The 13,092-nt window shown below is 54.3% G+C and overlaps 1 protein-coding gene across 3 annotated transcripts; it reads right to left on the bottom strand.

Annotated features, from left to right (window-relative positions):
* Positions 1-183: 183 nt before the first annotated feature.
* Ptbp1 (polypyrimidine tract binding protein 1) lies at positions 184-12,684 on the bottom strand. 3 transcript variants are annotated; one of them, XM_020175117.2, is made up of 14 exons: positions 12,554-12,684; positions 11,076-11,106; positions 7,652-7,727; positions 6,720-7,039; positions 6,458-6,628; positions 6,258-6,368; positions 6,004-6,178; positions 5,606-5,683; positions 4,671-4,819; positions 3,392-3,425; positions 2,868-2,960; positions 2,564-2,780; positions 1,648-1,725; positions 184-1,564 (listed from the first exon to the last, which is right to left on the bottom strand). In XM_020175117.2, exons 1-14 carry the CDS (start codon positions 12,559-12,561, stop codon positions 1,432-1,434), a joined length of 1,674 nt encoding a protein of 557 aa, XP_020030706.1. In that variant the 5' UTR covers positions 12,562-12,684; the 3' UTR covers positions 184-1,431. The 3 variants fall into 3 exon arrangements, with proteins under 3 accessions (XP_020030706.1, XP_073910577.1, XP_020030707.1); XM_074054476.1 differs by lacking the exon at positions 12,554-12,684 and adding an exon at positions 11,679-11,819; XM_020175118.2 differs by lacking the exon at positions 5,606-5,683.
* Positions 12,685-13,092: the final 408 nt, after the last annotated feature.

Genomic DNA, 13,092 nt, shown 5'->3' with positions numbered 1-13,092 from the left:
GGGAGAAGCAGGGGAGAGGACAAAGGGTGAAATTCAGAGTAAACAGCAGCAAAGACAAAACAGGCCCAATGAGGAGGAGGTCAGAGGCGCAGGACACAGGAGTTTATTCCAAGTCCAAGTACAGATGAGCAGATGCCTTCTACAGTGTCAAACAGCAAGAAAGGGCTACGGGGAAGGCACAGGTTTGTTATAAAACAGTTTTAATTGAGCTCTTTCCGCATTACAAGCCATCTGGGATGGGAGTGGAATGTGCTGTGGCCAGTGTTGGCTCCACGGACAATACTGAGCCTGTAATTGCTGGTATCAAAATATACATCTGTCACCATAAAAAACCGCGATGTGCTGCCTCCATGTCTTACAACAGGTATAAAAAAATTATAAATATTTACACCCTTGCTACACTCCTTTATGGAACCTTGGGATCCAAGGACATCTCTCTTTGCTGGGGACAGGTTGAATTGCGGAGCATTTAAGACCAAGATGTCAGTCCCGCCACCTGGGACCCCAGTGTCAGAGGCAGACAAGAAACAAACAAAACTTTGGTCCAAAATTTGAAGGAAAAACCTCTGAAAGGTTCAGAGCTTGTTTTTCAAGGCAGACTGCAAATGGAGACTGGGGTAAGGCAACCGGAGACTCAGCAGGAAGCAGGGCTGAGGACCAGGCTCCCTGTGCCTACGTGAGCCGGCCACCTGCTCCTGAGGCCTGGATCCTGCCTGTGACTTATAAGAAACAGAGTACAAAGTACAGCATACAAGGTAATACCACAAGGAGGAAGCTTAGATTACACTCATACCATTGTATCATCTCGCTATAAAAAGTTACTTAAAACTATGTCTCTTGCATATAAATGAAAAAAAGATTAGGATATTTGGTCAACTGGAAATATTGCTAGGCACAGATCTCTGCGACCGCATTGGAGTATAATACAAAGGTTAGGAGAGGCTCCACAGCTGAGGCAGCAATGGGTTGGAGCCCTCTGGGCAGGGAGGGGCAGTGGGATGGGCAGCTAGGGACTCTGGGAGAATCACATCACTTGATTAAAAGGGAGGAGGTTGGTCAGCCTTGGCTCCAGCCCAGCATGGGGCACATGATCCTGCGTGAGGATCAGGACCCCAAGTGGGGTTCCCAAGTGCCTGTAGTGATCGTGCAGCCGCAAGGCAGGCAGGTTTCTAAGGCACAAGAAGCCAATGTGGTCTGGGGTGCCCACTGCAGCCTCACGCCCCACAAGGCACGGCCCTGGGCCTTGCCAGGCGGGAGACCCGTCACCGCAAGGTCAGCAAGGTGGACTAGATTTAATTTTTAAAAACAGGTAAACTGATTTCTCTTTAAAAAAATAAAGTCTCTGGTCTGTTTAAGGTCACTTCAGCTGCTTTTTAAAGTGGCTGTTTTCTGGAATGGTGGAAGCTGTGGCCAGGGAGCCTGACCAGGCACCTAGATGGTGGACTTGGAGAAAGACACACGCAGATGGTGGTTTTCACCCAGGTCATGGTTGTGAAGGTCAATGAGGGCCTGCACTGCCTCTTCCACTGAACCCATCTGGATCAGCGCCATCTTGCGGTCCTTCCTGCAAGGGAGGGATGGGGTCAGGGGTGGTGGGGTGAGATGTGGATGTTGAGGTAGGGCCGGGCAGAAGGTGGCTGTACTCACTGGAAGAACTTGAACCCCTTGACGACACCTCCATTGCTGGAGAAGAGGATCTTCAGGTCTTCCTCAGATATGGAGGGCCTGTGGAGATACAGTGTGAGTGCCACCTGTATGTGCATGGTCTCCATGCACCTGGGAGCACTTAGAGATGTCCAATGGTCTGTACACAGCCTCAGGAAGACACAAGGGCTGGAGTGTGGCTCAGTGGTAGAATGCTGGTTATCAGGCCCTAGGTTTCATCCACAGAGGTACCACCCTCCTTCAATATCAGACAGGCATGCTTAATGAATCCCAGCACTCAAAGACATTTGGGAGGACACAGTCAAGTCCATAGCAGACTTGAGACTCCCCAAGGCTTCTGTGAAAATGGACACTGAATGTTATTCAAAATAATGCCCCAACCCTCACTCACTTTTGTCTGGGTTAAGTGTCAAAGGCTGGGGTGTTAACTGGACTTATGACTCAAGAGATAGAATACCTGCTACGCAAGTGAAAAGTCCTAAGTTAAAGCCCCAATACAATCAAGAAAACAAAAACAAAAAACAAAGCTAGGTGTGACTCCATGAATGGGACACCAACTTGACCCAGGAAGGGGAATCCTAGATTCCATGCCTAGCAACTTCAAAACACAAAAAACAAGTGTTACGTGAGTTGAGTTGTTGAAGAACTGTGAACTAGGCAATGGACCTGACTATGGCAGGGCTCACACTTCTAATCCTAGCTTCTCAGGAGCAGGAAGATCAAAGTTCAAAGCCGGCCTAGGCAAATAGTTTGAAAGACCCTATCTGAAAAAAAATCCTTCACAAAAAGGAGCTGGTGAGGTAGGGCTCAAGGTGTAGGCCCTGTTCTAGAGGAAAAAAAAAAGTAACACCTGGCTCTGGGCTGCTAGCTAAGCCCCACACCCTGCAGGCCAACTCACGGGATATTGGAGAGGTGCAGGGTTGCTGAGGGCGGAAAGATATTCTGGAAATTCTTGGAGCCAGGCTTCTTGAAGCGGTGCAGTGGTGAATTGCCATAATCCTTGGTAAGGCCCTGGTCCTCCTGGCCCTCACGTGGAAGCTGCACACTCTGGTGCTTGGACAAGGTGATGCGGACAGGCTTCCCATGCAGCTTATGCCCATTCAGGTGGCTCATGGCTGGGAACAGTGGGCAGACACGTGACTGGTGGCCCAGTGGACATAGCCCCCCACCCAGCTCCTGGCCCTGGGCCCCAGGCCTCTTACCCAGCTGAGCCTGGCTCCCATCAGCCATCTGCACCAGCGCATTCTCCTTCTTATTAAACAAGATCTTCACTCGCTGCACGTCACCATAGACGCCTTCAAAAGCCCAAGGACAAGAGGGCCTCTCAGTTGCTGCAGCCTCACTGGCCTCCCCAGCAGCCCAACCCCCACCCCTACACTCCCCTCAAGGCTCCACTCAGCCAACTGGGTTTGCTTATTCTGCGTCTAGCAGCTCAGGGCCGTTAACAGGATGCTATGTTCAGCCAAGTCATGAACTCCAGACAGGTAACTGTCAGAACGACCACTTTCGCATGCTACTGACACGCTTAACTCTTGGAGAAGCATGCAGGGTGGTAAACATGCGTGTCTATGATCAAATACAATACGCAAACTGGAAGCAAACCATGTAAAGAGGCAGAATGCCATGGTGCATCAGAATGCCAAACTGCAAACTTATGAGTAAATCGCAGGGCGTAAAATAATCTCAATTAAACGAAAACAAGGTAATAAAAGTGTGAATAACATACCGAAAAGAATAAAGAGGCTTTGGGGTGTGACTCTCTTTAGAGGACAGCAGAGCAAGGCAGCGAGGGGACAGGGGAGAGGGAGAGGTCAGGGGGGCGAGGTGCCAATCGTCCACCACGAGGAGACAGTCCCCGCAGGCGAGCAGGTTGACGGATGATGAAGTTGTCAGGATGTTAATATTCAAGGGCAGGTTGGTTTCCGGAGAGCAGGGTTTGAGGGGGGAGTTTTGTTTTTATTTATTTATGTTTTGTTTGTTTCAAGCAACAACAGGAAGCAGAAGAACCGTGCAGTCAGTTGGCAAAGAAATTCCGGATCAGGGCAAGAAAAAAAATTGGGAAAGGGGAAGGGGAGAAAAGAAAAAAAGTAGCAAAAAACACAGGTCAGTAAATACATAAGAAAATAAGGCAGTGTTCCCTCAGTCACGCACCACACACACACACACACACACACACACACAAACACACACCACTCAACGCTCCACCTGGCGGAACACGCCATAAAGGAGAAGCAGCTACATATAGGTGTGGGACCATACTGGAAGGCTGGCCCATCGCTAGCTAAGGAAGGCACCACGCACTGTCTCAGCGCTGGGCCAGGCCACTGGGCAACATGAGACCTGCAGCTGCTATGCAGCTCAATCTAAAATGACTATGAGGCAGTGAGGAGCCTGTTAGTTCTTTGCCTCCTGGAGGGACCAAGCTCAGGTCAGCTGGATGGACAGTGCACTCACCACAGGAGACAGGGAACTGGAGGACGTTAACCTGCCCTGAGTCTCAGAAAGCCACAGGAGCGACAGACAAGGAGGTGCCATTAAATGCCGATCCCACCAACCAAGAGCTAGATAATTTTGAGCCTTTGTCATCCCATTCAAGCTCACCAAGAGCCAAGTTCAAGAGCACATTCAGCTCTCAATAGCTGACACCCATGTCCAGGTTGCTTGCCCAGGGTTTCCTATGCTGATCCCCAATTTAGACTGCGCTCATTAAAAAGAAAAAAAATTTTACTCTGAATATTACAGGACTGAAAATGCAAATCAAGACGTTAGGGAAACAGGAAAATTCAGAGCCATCTCGCAAGGAGGATAAATGTGAGCAAGGTCGCGATAAAGGAGCAGATTGGAGAGTAAGGCGGTGACACTCAAGATGGCCTGGGGAGGCCATTGATCAGGACTCCAGAGCTCCACCTGCTGTCGTCCAGTGTGGCCACTAGGCCCTAAAGCCCAGCACAACACCCCCATTTGCTGCTCCAGGAAAAGGGCCCGGAAGGAAAAGACCCACATACCTCAGGGTTCAGGTTGCTGACCAACAGGACAGAGTTTCCAGCTCCTGCAAGGCCCGGAATGGCAATGCGGCCTGCTGCTGCAGCTGCAGCAGCTGCTGATGGTATGGCCAGTGGGGCCAGGGCTCCATGCACATTAGGGACGGAAAGGCCTGGAAGGAAAGTGCCATCAGGAAGTGAGCACTAGCAGCTCGTTCTGTCACCAAGAGGGTGCAGATGCCCCCTCCTCATGCACAAGGAGCCACGGTAAGTGGCGCCTGGCTTTAGCCCCAGGCGAGGTGCGTGGGCTCACTCAGCTCCACTTGCGGCCACACTGTCTCCCGGCGGCTCTACCATCACACCCATCTCCTCACATAGCACCAAGATGTGCCAGGGTGTGGACTGGTCTGCATGCGCCAACAGCACAAAAGCTCCGGTCCATAAATGCAGACATGAGCCCTCTGCAAGCAGGGCCTGCCACAGGACACGCCATGGCCGTGCGCACATTCCTCCATGCAGACGCGGCTTGCACAGCTGCGCCCGTGGCCACACAGTGCACACGTGCTGCCGCTGGCCCATGCTCCTCAGCCTCAGAGGCCACTTGCTTACCGGGCCAATTAAATTCAATCTACTAGGGACACATCCCTCCACACACTGCGTCCTCGTCCTCGCCCAAGGTGCTTGAAGGGAACCAGACCAAAGACTGTGCAGTTAGCAGATTCTCACCAGCGCCCACATCTGATGTGGGATCCTGGCCCTGCCCTGTCTGCCGACTGCCCTGCCCTATTTAGGCCGCCTATGGACACAGCTGCCCCTGCGGCCCTTCCCCTCCCAGGAAGGGGTCCCGTGACCTGGCACTGGCGGTGACCAGTCGGGCCCCGTGAAGCAGCGCTCTGTGGAGGGTGGTGTGGGCATTGGTGTGGGCATGCAGTCGCTGGGGTCAAGATAAGTGTGAATACCTGCGGCTTGAGGAATGGCAAAGGTGGGAGGGAACCCAGCTCCTGCATACGGAGAGGCTGAGATTATACCAGGTGCACCTAGAAACAAACAGACACTAATCATTGCACCACACCTCCACCGCGAGCACCTGTGCAGGATGGGCCCAGCCTGGTGAGGGAAACCTGAGAGCATCCACAGGCAGGTCTGCTGCTCTAGGGGGGGCAGGGCTGGATGTGGGGACGCTGGGCTGGGCAGTGTTGGCGTGCAGGGAGTGGCCGAGGCCTGTGGGCGCTGACTGAGTTGTGCAGCCTGTCCCCACCCATGTCCAGGAATCACAGAGGCCAACATGGCCACCCTCTCTGATCTCACACACACACACATACACACACACTGGGTACACATCAGGATGGCATCTTACCAAAGGCTGCAGCCATAGTCTGGTCCAGCGAAGGCTGGCTGTCACCCGAGGGCAGGTCGGGACGTGTGTAATCACGGCTCTTGTCATTGTTGTACTTGACATTGAGGCTGGTGAGCTTGGAGAAGTCGATGCGTAGCGTGCAACAGGCATTGTAGATGTTCTGGCCGTCTAGGGACTGTGGGGAGAAGCTGGGTGAGCTGCAGAGCAGCCCCAGCTCCACCTTAGGGCAGGCATCTCAGGACCCCCCCACTCACCAGCTTGGCGTGCTGGGCGCTCACAGGATCTGCATACTGCAGCAGTGCCTGAAACTGGTTGTTCTTGGTGAACGTGATGATTTTCAGAACTGTGCCAAACTTGGAGAAAATCTGCAGGTGCCAGGAGGACAGGTGGTGTGAGCCCCTCAATCTTGGTAGGCTATGCAGCTCAGCAGCAGTCCAGCCCACCCATGCCTCACCTGGTGCAGCACATCCAGAGTCACAGGGTAGAAAAGATTTTCTACAATGATCCTGAGGACAGGGCTCTGCCCTGCCATCGCCATGCCTGCATCCACAGCGGCAGCAGAGGCGGCCAAGGCCAGGTTTCCTGACTGAACCGAATTCACAGCCTGCAGAGCTGCCTGGGCCCGCTGTGGAGATACTACCACCGTGAATCTCTGAACCCACAAGGTCCCACAGCTTTTTGGTCCCCCACCCCACCCATTAGCAACACAAACATACCGCCTGGTTGGGGGAACTGTCAGTCTTGAGCTCTTTGTGGTTGGAGAACTGGATGTAAATAGGCTGGCCACGGAGCACAGGCGTCACTGAGGTGTAGTAGTTGACCATGGTGTTGGCAGCCTCCTCTGTGTTCATCTCAATGAAGGCCTGGTTCTTCCCCTTTAGCATTAGCAGATTGGTGACCTTCCCGAAGGGCAGTCCTAAGGAGATGACCTCGCCCTCTGTGACATCGCCAGGCAGCTTGCGTACATGGATCACTCTGGAGGGGACCCCAGCACTCCTGTTGTCCCCTTTGAACTTCTTGCTGTCATTTCCATTGGCTGAAAGAGGAATGGAGCAGGTTCCAGCTTCCCCACCTGGTGGCCTCCTTTCTGCTTCTGCCCTTCTGAGCCCCACCCTCCAGTTCCCAGGGAAGATGCCTGTGAACCTGGAAGCTCAAAGTCAACATTGCAACAATTAGTATCTATAAAAATTGACCCCAGCCAGGTGCCGGGAATCATGCCTATAATCCTAGCTAATCCAGAAACAGAGATTAGGAAGGTTGTGATTTGAAGAGATCCTATGTCAAAAATACCCCACATGCAGAAAAAAAAAAGCTTACTAGTAACTCCAGGAGGGCTCAAGCAGTAGAGCACCTTCCTAGCAAACTGTGAAATCCCGAGTTCAAACCCCAGTACAACCAAAAACAAATAAACAAAAAATTCACCCTTACAATTCCAAGTGCACAGCAGAGCAGTCAAATGTCACCCTAGGAATTTCACTAACCTAAGACCTCCTTAGGCCACAGCAGTCTGAACCATGGAAGGCATAAACTCAAGTCCCACTTAGGACAACAACATGATCTTAATGCAAGAGGAGAGACAGCCACAAACCAAATGGGGCCTGCCTGGGCAGGGCCACAGAATGGTCTGGGGCTCTGAGTGAGGGGTTACCTGCAGAGGCAGAGTTGCTGCTCATGATAAAGGGTCCGTTAGTGACACACGTAGAGAAAAGCTCGTCAGATCCCCGCTGAAAGAGAAGAGCAACATAAATCCCACAGGCCACAGCCTCTTTCATGTCCCAGACCTCCTCAAACCACCCTTTTATTCCTGCACTGCCCTATAACTTAGCAGCTCCCAGTGCAAAGCCCAACCCAGCTGGCAGAGTGGCTCAAGGGGTAGAGTGCCTGCCTAGCAAGCATGAAGCCCTGAGTTCAAACCCCAGTACTAAAAAACCCCAAACAACAACAAAAATCTCCAAGGGAAGGAAGGTGCAGCTCATCAGACCCCAACAGACACCACTCCACTGTTCTCCCACCTTTAGAAGAGTTTGGGGCTTGGCTGACATGGTAGGGTGGGGTGGAGGGGCAGGGTGCTGCCTGCAAGGGACTCTGTTCATACCCTTCCCATGTCCAGCTCTGCTGTGGACACAGCCCCAGGCTGTTACTGGCCACCTTCACTGGGGCCCCATGCCAGCAGCAAGCTTCCCTACACTGGCTGTGGCCCTGCCAGCAGCTTCTAAAGAAATCAAGCTCCACCACAACACCTCCCTTGCTCTCCAGTCCCTGTCTGCCCTATTTTCCAGCTGCCTGAGGAAACCCGACCCTCAGCCTTGTCACCCTTTCGGGAGAATGAGACACTGCTCCTTTATGCAGCAGGCAGGCAGCACTGGCCAGGGGGTGGGAGCCAGGCACTGCTCATCCTGGGGAGCTCCCAAGCTACCCCTTACTTCTGACTGCTACCTGCTCTTCAGAAACAATGTGTTTGCTCATTAGTTTAACCCTCAGGAACCAACATTAGGAATCAACCCTCAGGAATGACATTAGGACCAGACATCCCCCCTGCTGAAGCTCCAGGACACAGACTCAGGTTGAGAACGTGAAACTGGAGATGCTGGGATAGTCCTCAGTTACCCAGGAGACAAGAGCTCAGGTCTAAAGCCCAGGAACTCCCTGGCAGTGTTAACTTCTCCCCTAGCCAGAAGCTTCAAGAACCTCAGAGCCCAGTTCCTCCCTCTCTCCCTCAGCACCTCCGGTCCCCTCTTACTTACCTGGGATTGGCCATCTGTGAACAAAGGTGCAACCTCTACCTCCAGACATACTGAGGGCTAGGTCCTATCACCTGCCCCAGATCAGGACCACCTACCTCCTCTTTCAATCAGCCCTTAGACAACCTATCCCTTCTCAGGGAACCTCACCCACCAAGGACCAACTACACCGCCACTCACAAGCACAGGTGAGTTGGAGTTCTGGTCCTCTGAGTCACCTTGGAAGGGAAACCTCTTTCGAAAGTCATGTGCCCCTCCCACCAAGAACAGCCAGGTTTGGACCTGGATGGAAAAAGCTCAAGGAGAACCCCAAGTAGCCTTTGGAGAGAAGAGTCAGGAATGGCCACCACCAGCACAAGTGATGCCAGCCAACTATCCCACAACTACCCTGTGTCCCGCAGAGAGAAAGAGTTGTGAAGGCTGGCGACTGAGGTTGGGCAACCCCTGGGGACCTACACCCACCCCAAGGCAGCTTCAGAGGCAGGATACAACACAGAACCAGGGAAAGCTCAAAGTTCAATCTAGGTCTTTAGTAGCCCATGAAGGTGACAGAGAGGGCTAACAGGAAACCAGGTAAGTACCACCGTGGAGCAACAGATCTCAGATGCAAAGCCGCTGAGAACCTTCTATCCATGTGTCTAAGCCACAGGAAGTCATTTCCTGCTCATGGCCACTCCCACCTCAACCCACAAAGGGCCAGGGACCAGCCACCTACCAGGTCAGGCCCCCATGTGCCTGCTACACTCCCTTTAAAGGGGCACTGGGTTTCTGCCTGGGGTGGGGGTGGGCAGGGCAGGGCTAGAAGCCCACATTCTTGGCTGCCTGCTTGGAGCCCGTAACTGCCTTCTCCCTTGGAGGGTGGTGCACATACAATGATCAGTGGAGGTTAATGGCACCCACTTGGGGTTCCGACAGACTCAAGCACCTGATGCAAATGGCAGCCAAGGCCAAGCAGGACAGAGACTTGGAAGTAGCTGGGCTAGGCCCACAGAAGTTCTTCCTGGGCATCAACTAAGTACCAATGAATAGGCAATGTGGCAGCTTCTGGGCACAAGGCATCCTAGACTGGGGTGTACACAGCCAGTGCACCACCCACCCCAAGCCAATGGTTACACCTAAACAACAGTGGCTTCCTGCCCAGCCAGCCTCTCAGGGAGCAGTCTACCGCAATTCTGGGATGAAGGAAGACCAGAGATGCCAGGGCTGTGCACAGGTTGAGCCTGCCCCACCCCCCCAGTCTATCCCTGACCCTCCAAGATGGCAGAAGCCTCTTAACCCACCAGAGCAAGAACAAGAGCCCCTGGGGCAGGGGAGGAAAGTGCTTAGAGCAGGAGGCCATGAAGATGGAGTTAGGAAATGCTCCTCCACCAGTACAGGCTCCAGATCAAAGTGCCCCCTTACCTACCCCCCCCCATAAACAGGTTTATCTCTGTAGGAAAATCAGAGCAGGTAGATGCAGACAGCAATATGCTGGAGAAAACCAAAACCTAAACACAGTGGAGGAACCAGGACTGACCATCTTGGCTGTCGCTCAAGATGCCAGCAGGGAAGTCAAGTCTATGGTGGCCTCTAGGTGGAAGAGCCCCGAGGACAAGAAGCCCCAACACCAGCTGTATCTGAGCAGACGAGTAAGCCAACTGCCAGAAAGCCTGATCCTCAACCAGCCAGACCTTTCCTGCCTCCCTGGTCCACCTCCTCTTCTCTATGGCACAATCTGGTCCCCCAAGGTCTGAACAGCTGGTTACTGTGACTACCTAAACATTCAAGCCCAACTGCAGGGGAGCAGGAACTCTCCTGCCAACTATTTGAAAAGCTGAGGCAGGAAAGGAGGGTAACTTAAGCCCAGAAGTTCAAGACCAGCCTGGGCAATACAGACCCTGTATCAAAACAAAACCAAAACCACCCATGTGCCCATGAAGCTGGAGAACCTCCAGATGTTTTATTCATGGGAGGAAAAAAAAGGGCAAGATTACTCGGATGGCCAAGCAGTTTGCTCTTCTAAAACCAGGTGCCATAAAACAGGCTTCATATGTCAAACCAATTACTAAGTGCTTGGGATCCCATTGAGCCCATGCCCTCTTTGTGAACTTCAGAACAGAACAGAGAGAGGCTCTGCTCCAGAGGAAGGGTATGATAAGCTGAGTGGTCAACCAATTCCCAATGGCCTGCAACCTCACAAGCTCACATCCACAGGCCTCACCTCCCACCACCCCATCCATTCTAGGAGACAGCTCCTTTGGGAGGAAACATGGTTAAAAGGTATCAGAAAAAGGATGAGCACAAGGGCAGAGGTGGCCCAGCTGAAGCAGGAAGCAAGTAACTAGCACTTACCTTTGTACCAACTGCTATGTCTGGGACGATGCTGTGGAGAGAAAAGAGAGAGGTCAGCAAGGCCAGCGCTCAGCAGGTTCAGAGTTTGGGAGGGCCACTGCCAGCCAAAGCTAGGAAGGAAGGGCAGGCAGGAAAGTGAACCTTCCATTTAATCTCAACTTGAAAAGGGGCCATCATTGTCCTTTAGCGCTCCTCCCACCCAGCAGGACCCCAGGCCTATGCACGCGCATTAGAGGCCCAAACACAAAAGACATCCCCTCAAGACTTGAGTCTTGCTGCTGAAGTTCAAGGGCTTTCTACAAAATGAGGCTCAGAAGGCCAAGGCCAGGCCCTGAAACCAGTACTTCCGCTGGAGTGGAGCGGGGCAGCTGGAATGCTCGGTTAAAATTAACGAAAATCAACAGGCCTGCCAAGATACGACATAGGTTACTAATCAACCCCGCTCCGCGTGACTGGACTTTCTCCCCTCCGCAGGGAAGGCGGGAAGCAACCGTCCCTGCAGAGTCCCGAGGCCTCATCTCTACTTCTGAATCCTCAACACAACAACTAGGGGCCTCGACGTGGCATGCTCCACTCATGGCAGGTCCTAAAGAAGTGACTCACCGACGCCTGCCGGGTTAATAACTTAGTCAGTGGTCGCCGGGCCCCTGCCACTGTCCCCAGGCCTCTGCCCCGCGGCCGAAGGGGCTGGAGCCCTGTGGCGGGTCCTCGCCCTCGCACTTGACTTAGTTTCAACAGATTCCTTAGCAAGATGCTGGGCCGAAGGAAAACCTCCCGAAAACATGCAAGGAACAACGAACACCGCGGAGCCTGGGCTTCAACGCCCAGGAGGGCCGCAGACGCGGGAGCGTCCTGGAGTGGCCGCTGGCCTACCGCGGGTCCGCACTGGGCCAAAGACTGCATACATGCGCCTGCCCACGAAAGTGGGCAAGAACCAACCCCGACCCTGACCCTAACCCTAGCGCTGATCCTTGTGCGCTCCCTGGTCGTGAGGCCTCCGCCAGTCGGGCTGAGACCGGGCGGGGTCCCCGGGCAGAGCCCGCGCGGCGGGAAAGGCGCGCGCCCCCGCGAATGGCCGCGCACGCGCACTGAAACTCGTAATACGCTGCGCACGCGCACGCGCGGCTCCGGACGGAGCGCGCGGAATAGACGGGAAGCGGGAAGGGCCTCGCGGCGCCACAGCGAGTCGGCCCTAAGGCGCCAAGGCCGCCCGCGGGAGGAAGTGGAGTGGGTACGGGACCGCGTTCGGTAGACAGGGAACGCAGGGGCTGGAAGTGCGCCAGGCGGAGACCGGAGGAACAGGGTGCGGGCACGGCCCCTCCACCTCCAGAACGCCTCCTGCCGCCGGGGACCAGCGCGCGCCACGCGGAGCGAAAGGCCCGCGCGCACACCGGGAATGGCGGGGGAGGCCTACGCGGCGACGAACACTGAATCAGACCGCTGTAAGGGCAGCAGGAGCAGGGCGCGGCACAACTCACCCGTCCATGGCACACAGAGCAGACCCGCGGGGGACGGAGTGGAGGCGCCGGAATAGCAGGAACCGACCCAACGGCTCCGAGTTATAGACTCACAAGATGGCGGAGACGCCCGCACACGTCCCCCGCGCGCACTGCCCATTGGCTCCCGCTTCGGCTTGGGGGCGGGATGATCCCCGTCTTCCCCTGCCAGCACTGGGTGGGTGGGGTCTAGAGAAAGAACAAGCGACTATTGGAAGAAGCTGCTGTCCGTCAAGGCAGAAGACGGAAACGGCCAGTGGAGGAGGGGAGGTGGTGAGACAAGGTAGGAGCACGTGATGGCGTCTAAGCCAATGAGCGACCCTCCCTCTGGCATGTGTATTTACGGGAAAAGCCATCTTGAAAGTGGGTACGTGGCGAGTCAGGCTGCGAGAAGCGTGCTAGCCTCCGGCTGCCGCCATCTTACAAGCGGGCAGGGGCAGTCAGCCTGAGGCGTGAGGGCAAGGTGAGGTGCGTCGCCATTTTGGAATTGGGCAGGAAACCCGCGGCGCTCCATCTTCCTT

The sequence above is a fragment of the Castor canadensis genome, chromosome 14, assembly GCF_047511655.1.
Source record: "Castor canadensis chromosome 14, mCasCan1.hap1v2, whole genome shotgun sequence".
Classification (NCBI taxonomy): Eukaryota; Metazoa; Chordata; class Mammalia; order Rodentia; family Castoridae; genus Castor; species Castor canadensis.
Note: the sequence above shows the minus strand (reverse complement) of the source record. Positions and strands in the feature narration are given on the sequence as shown.

What these genes read in the sequence shown, in the direction of transcription:
- Ptbp1 (XM_020175117.2), bottom strand. An exon ending in ACATAGCAGTTGGTACAAAG is followed by an intron (nt 7,728 to 11,075) that starts GTAAGTGCTAGT and finishes CTTCTCTTTCAG; the next exon opens with CGGGGATCTGACGAGCTTTT. An exon ending in CAGCAACTCTGCCTCTGCAG is followed by an intron (nt 7,040 to 7,651) that starts GTAACCCCTCAC and finishes TTCCTCTTTCAG; the next exon opens with CCAATGGAAATGACAGCAAG.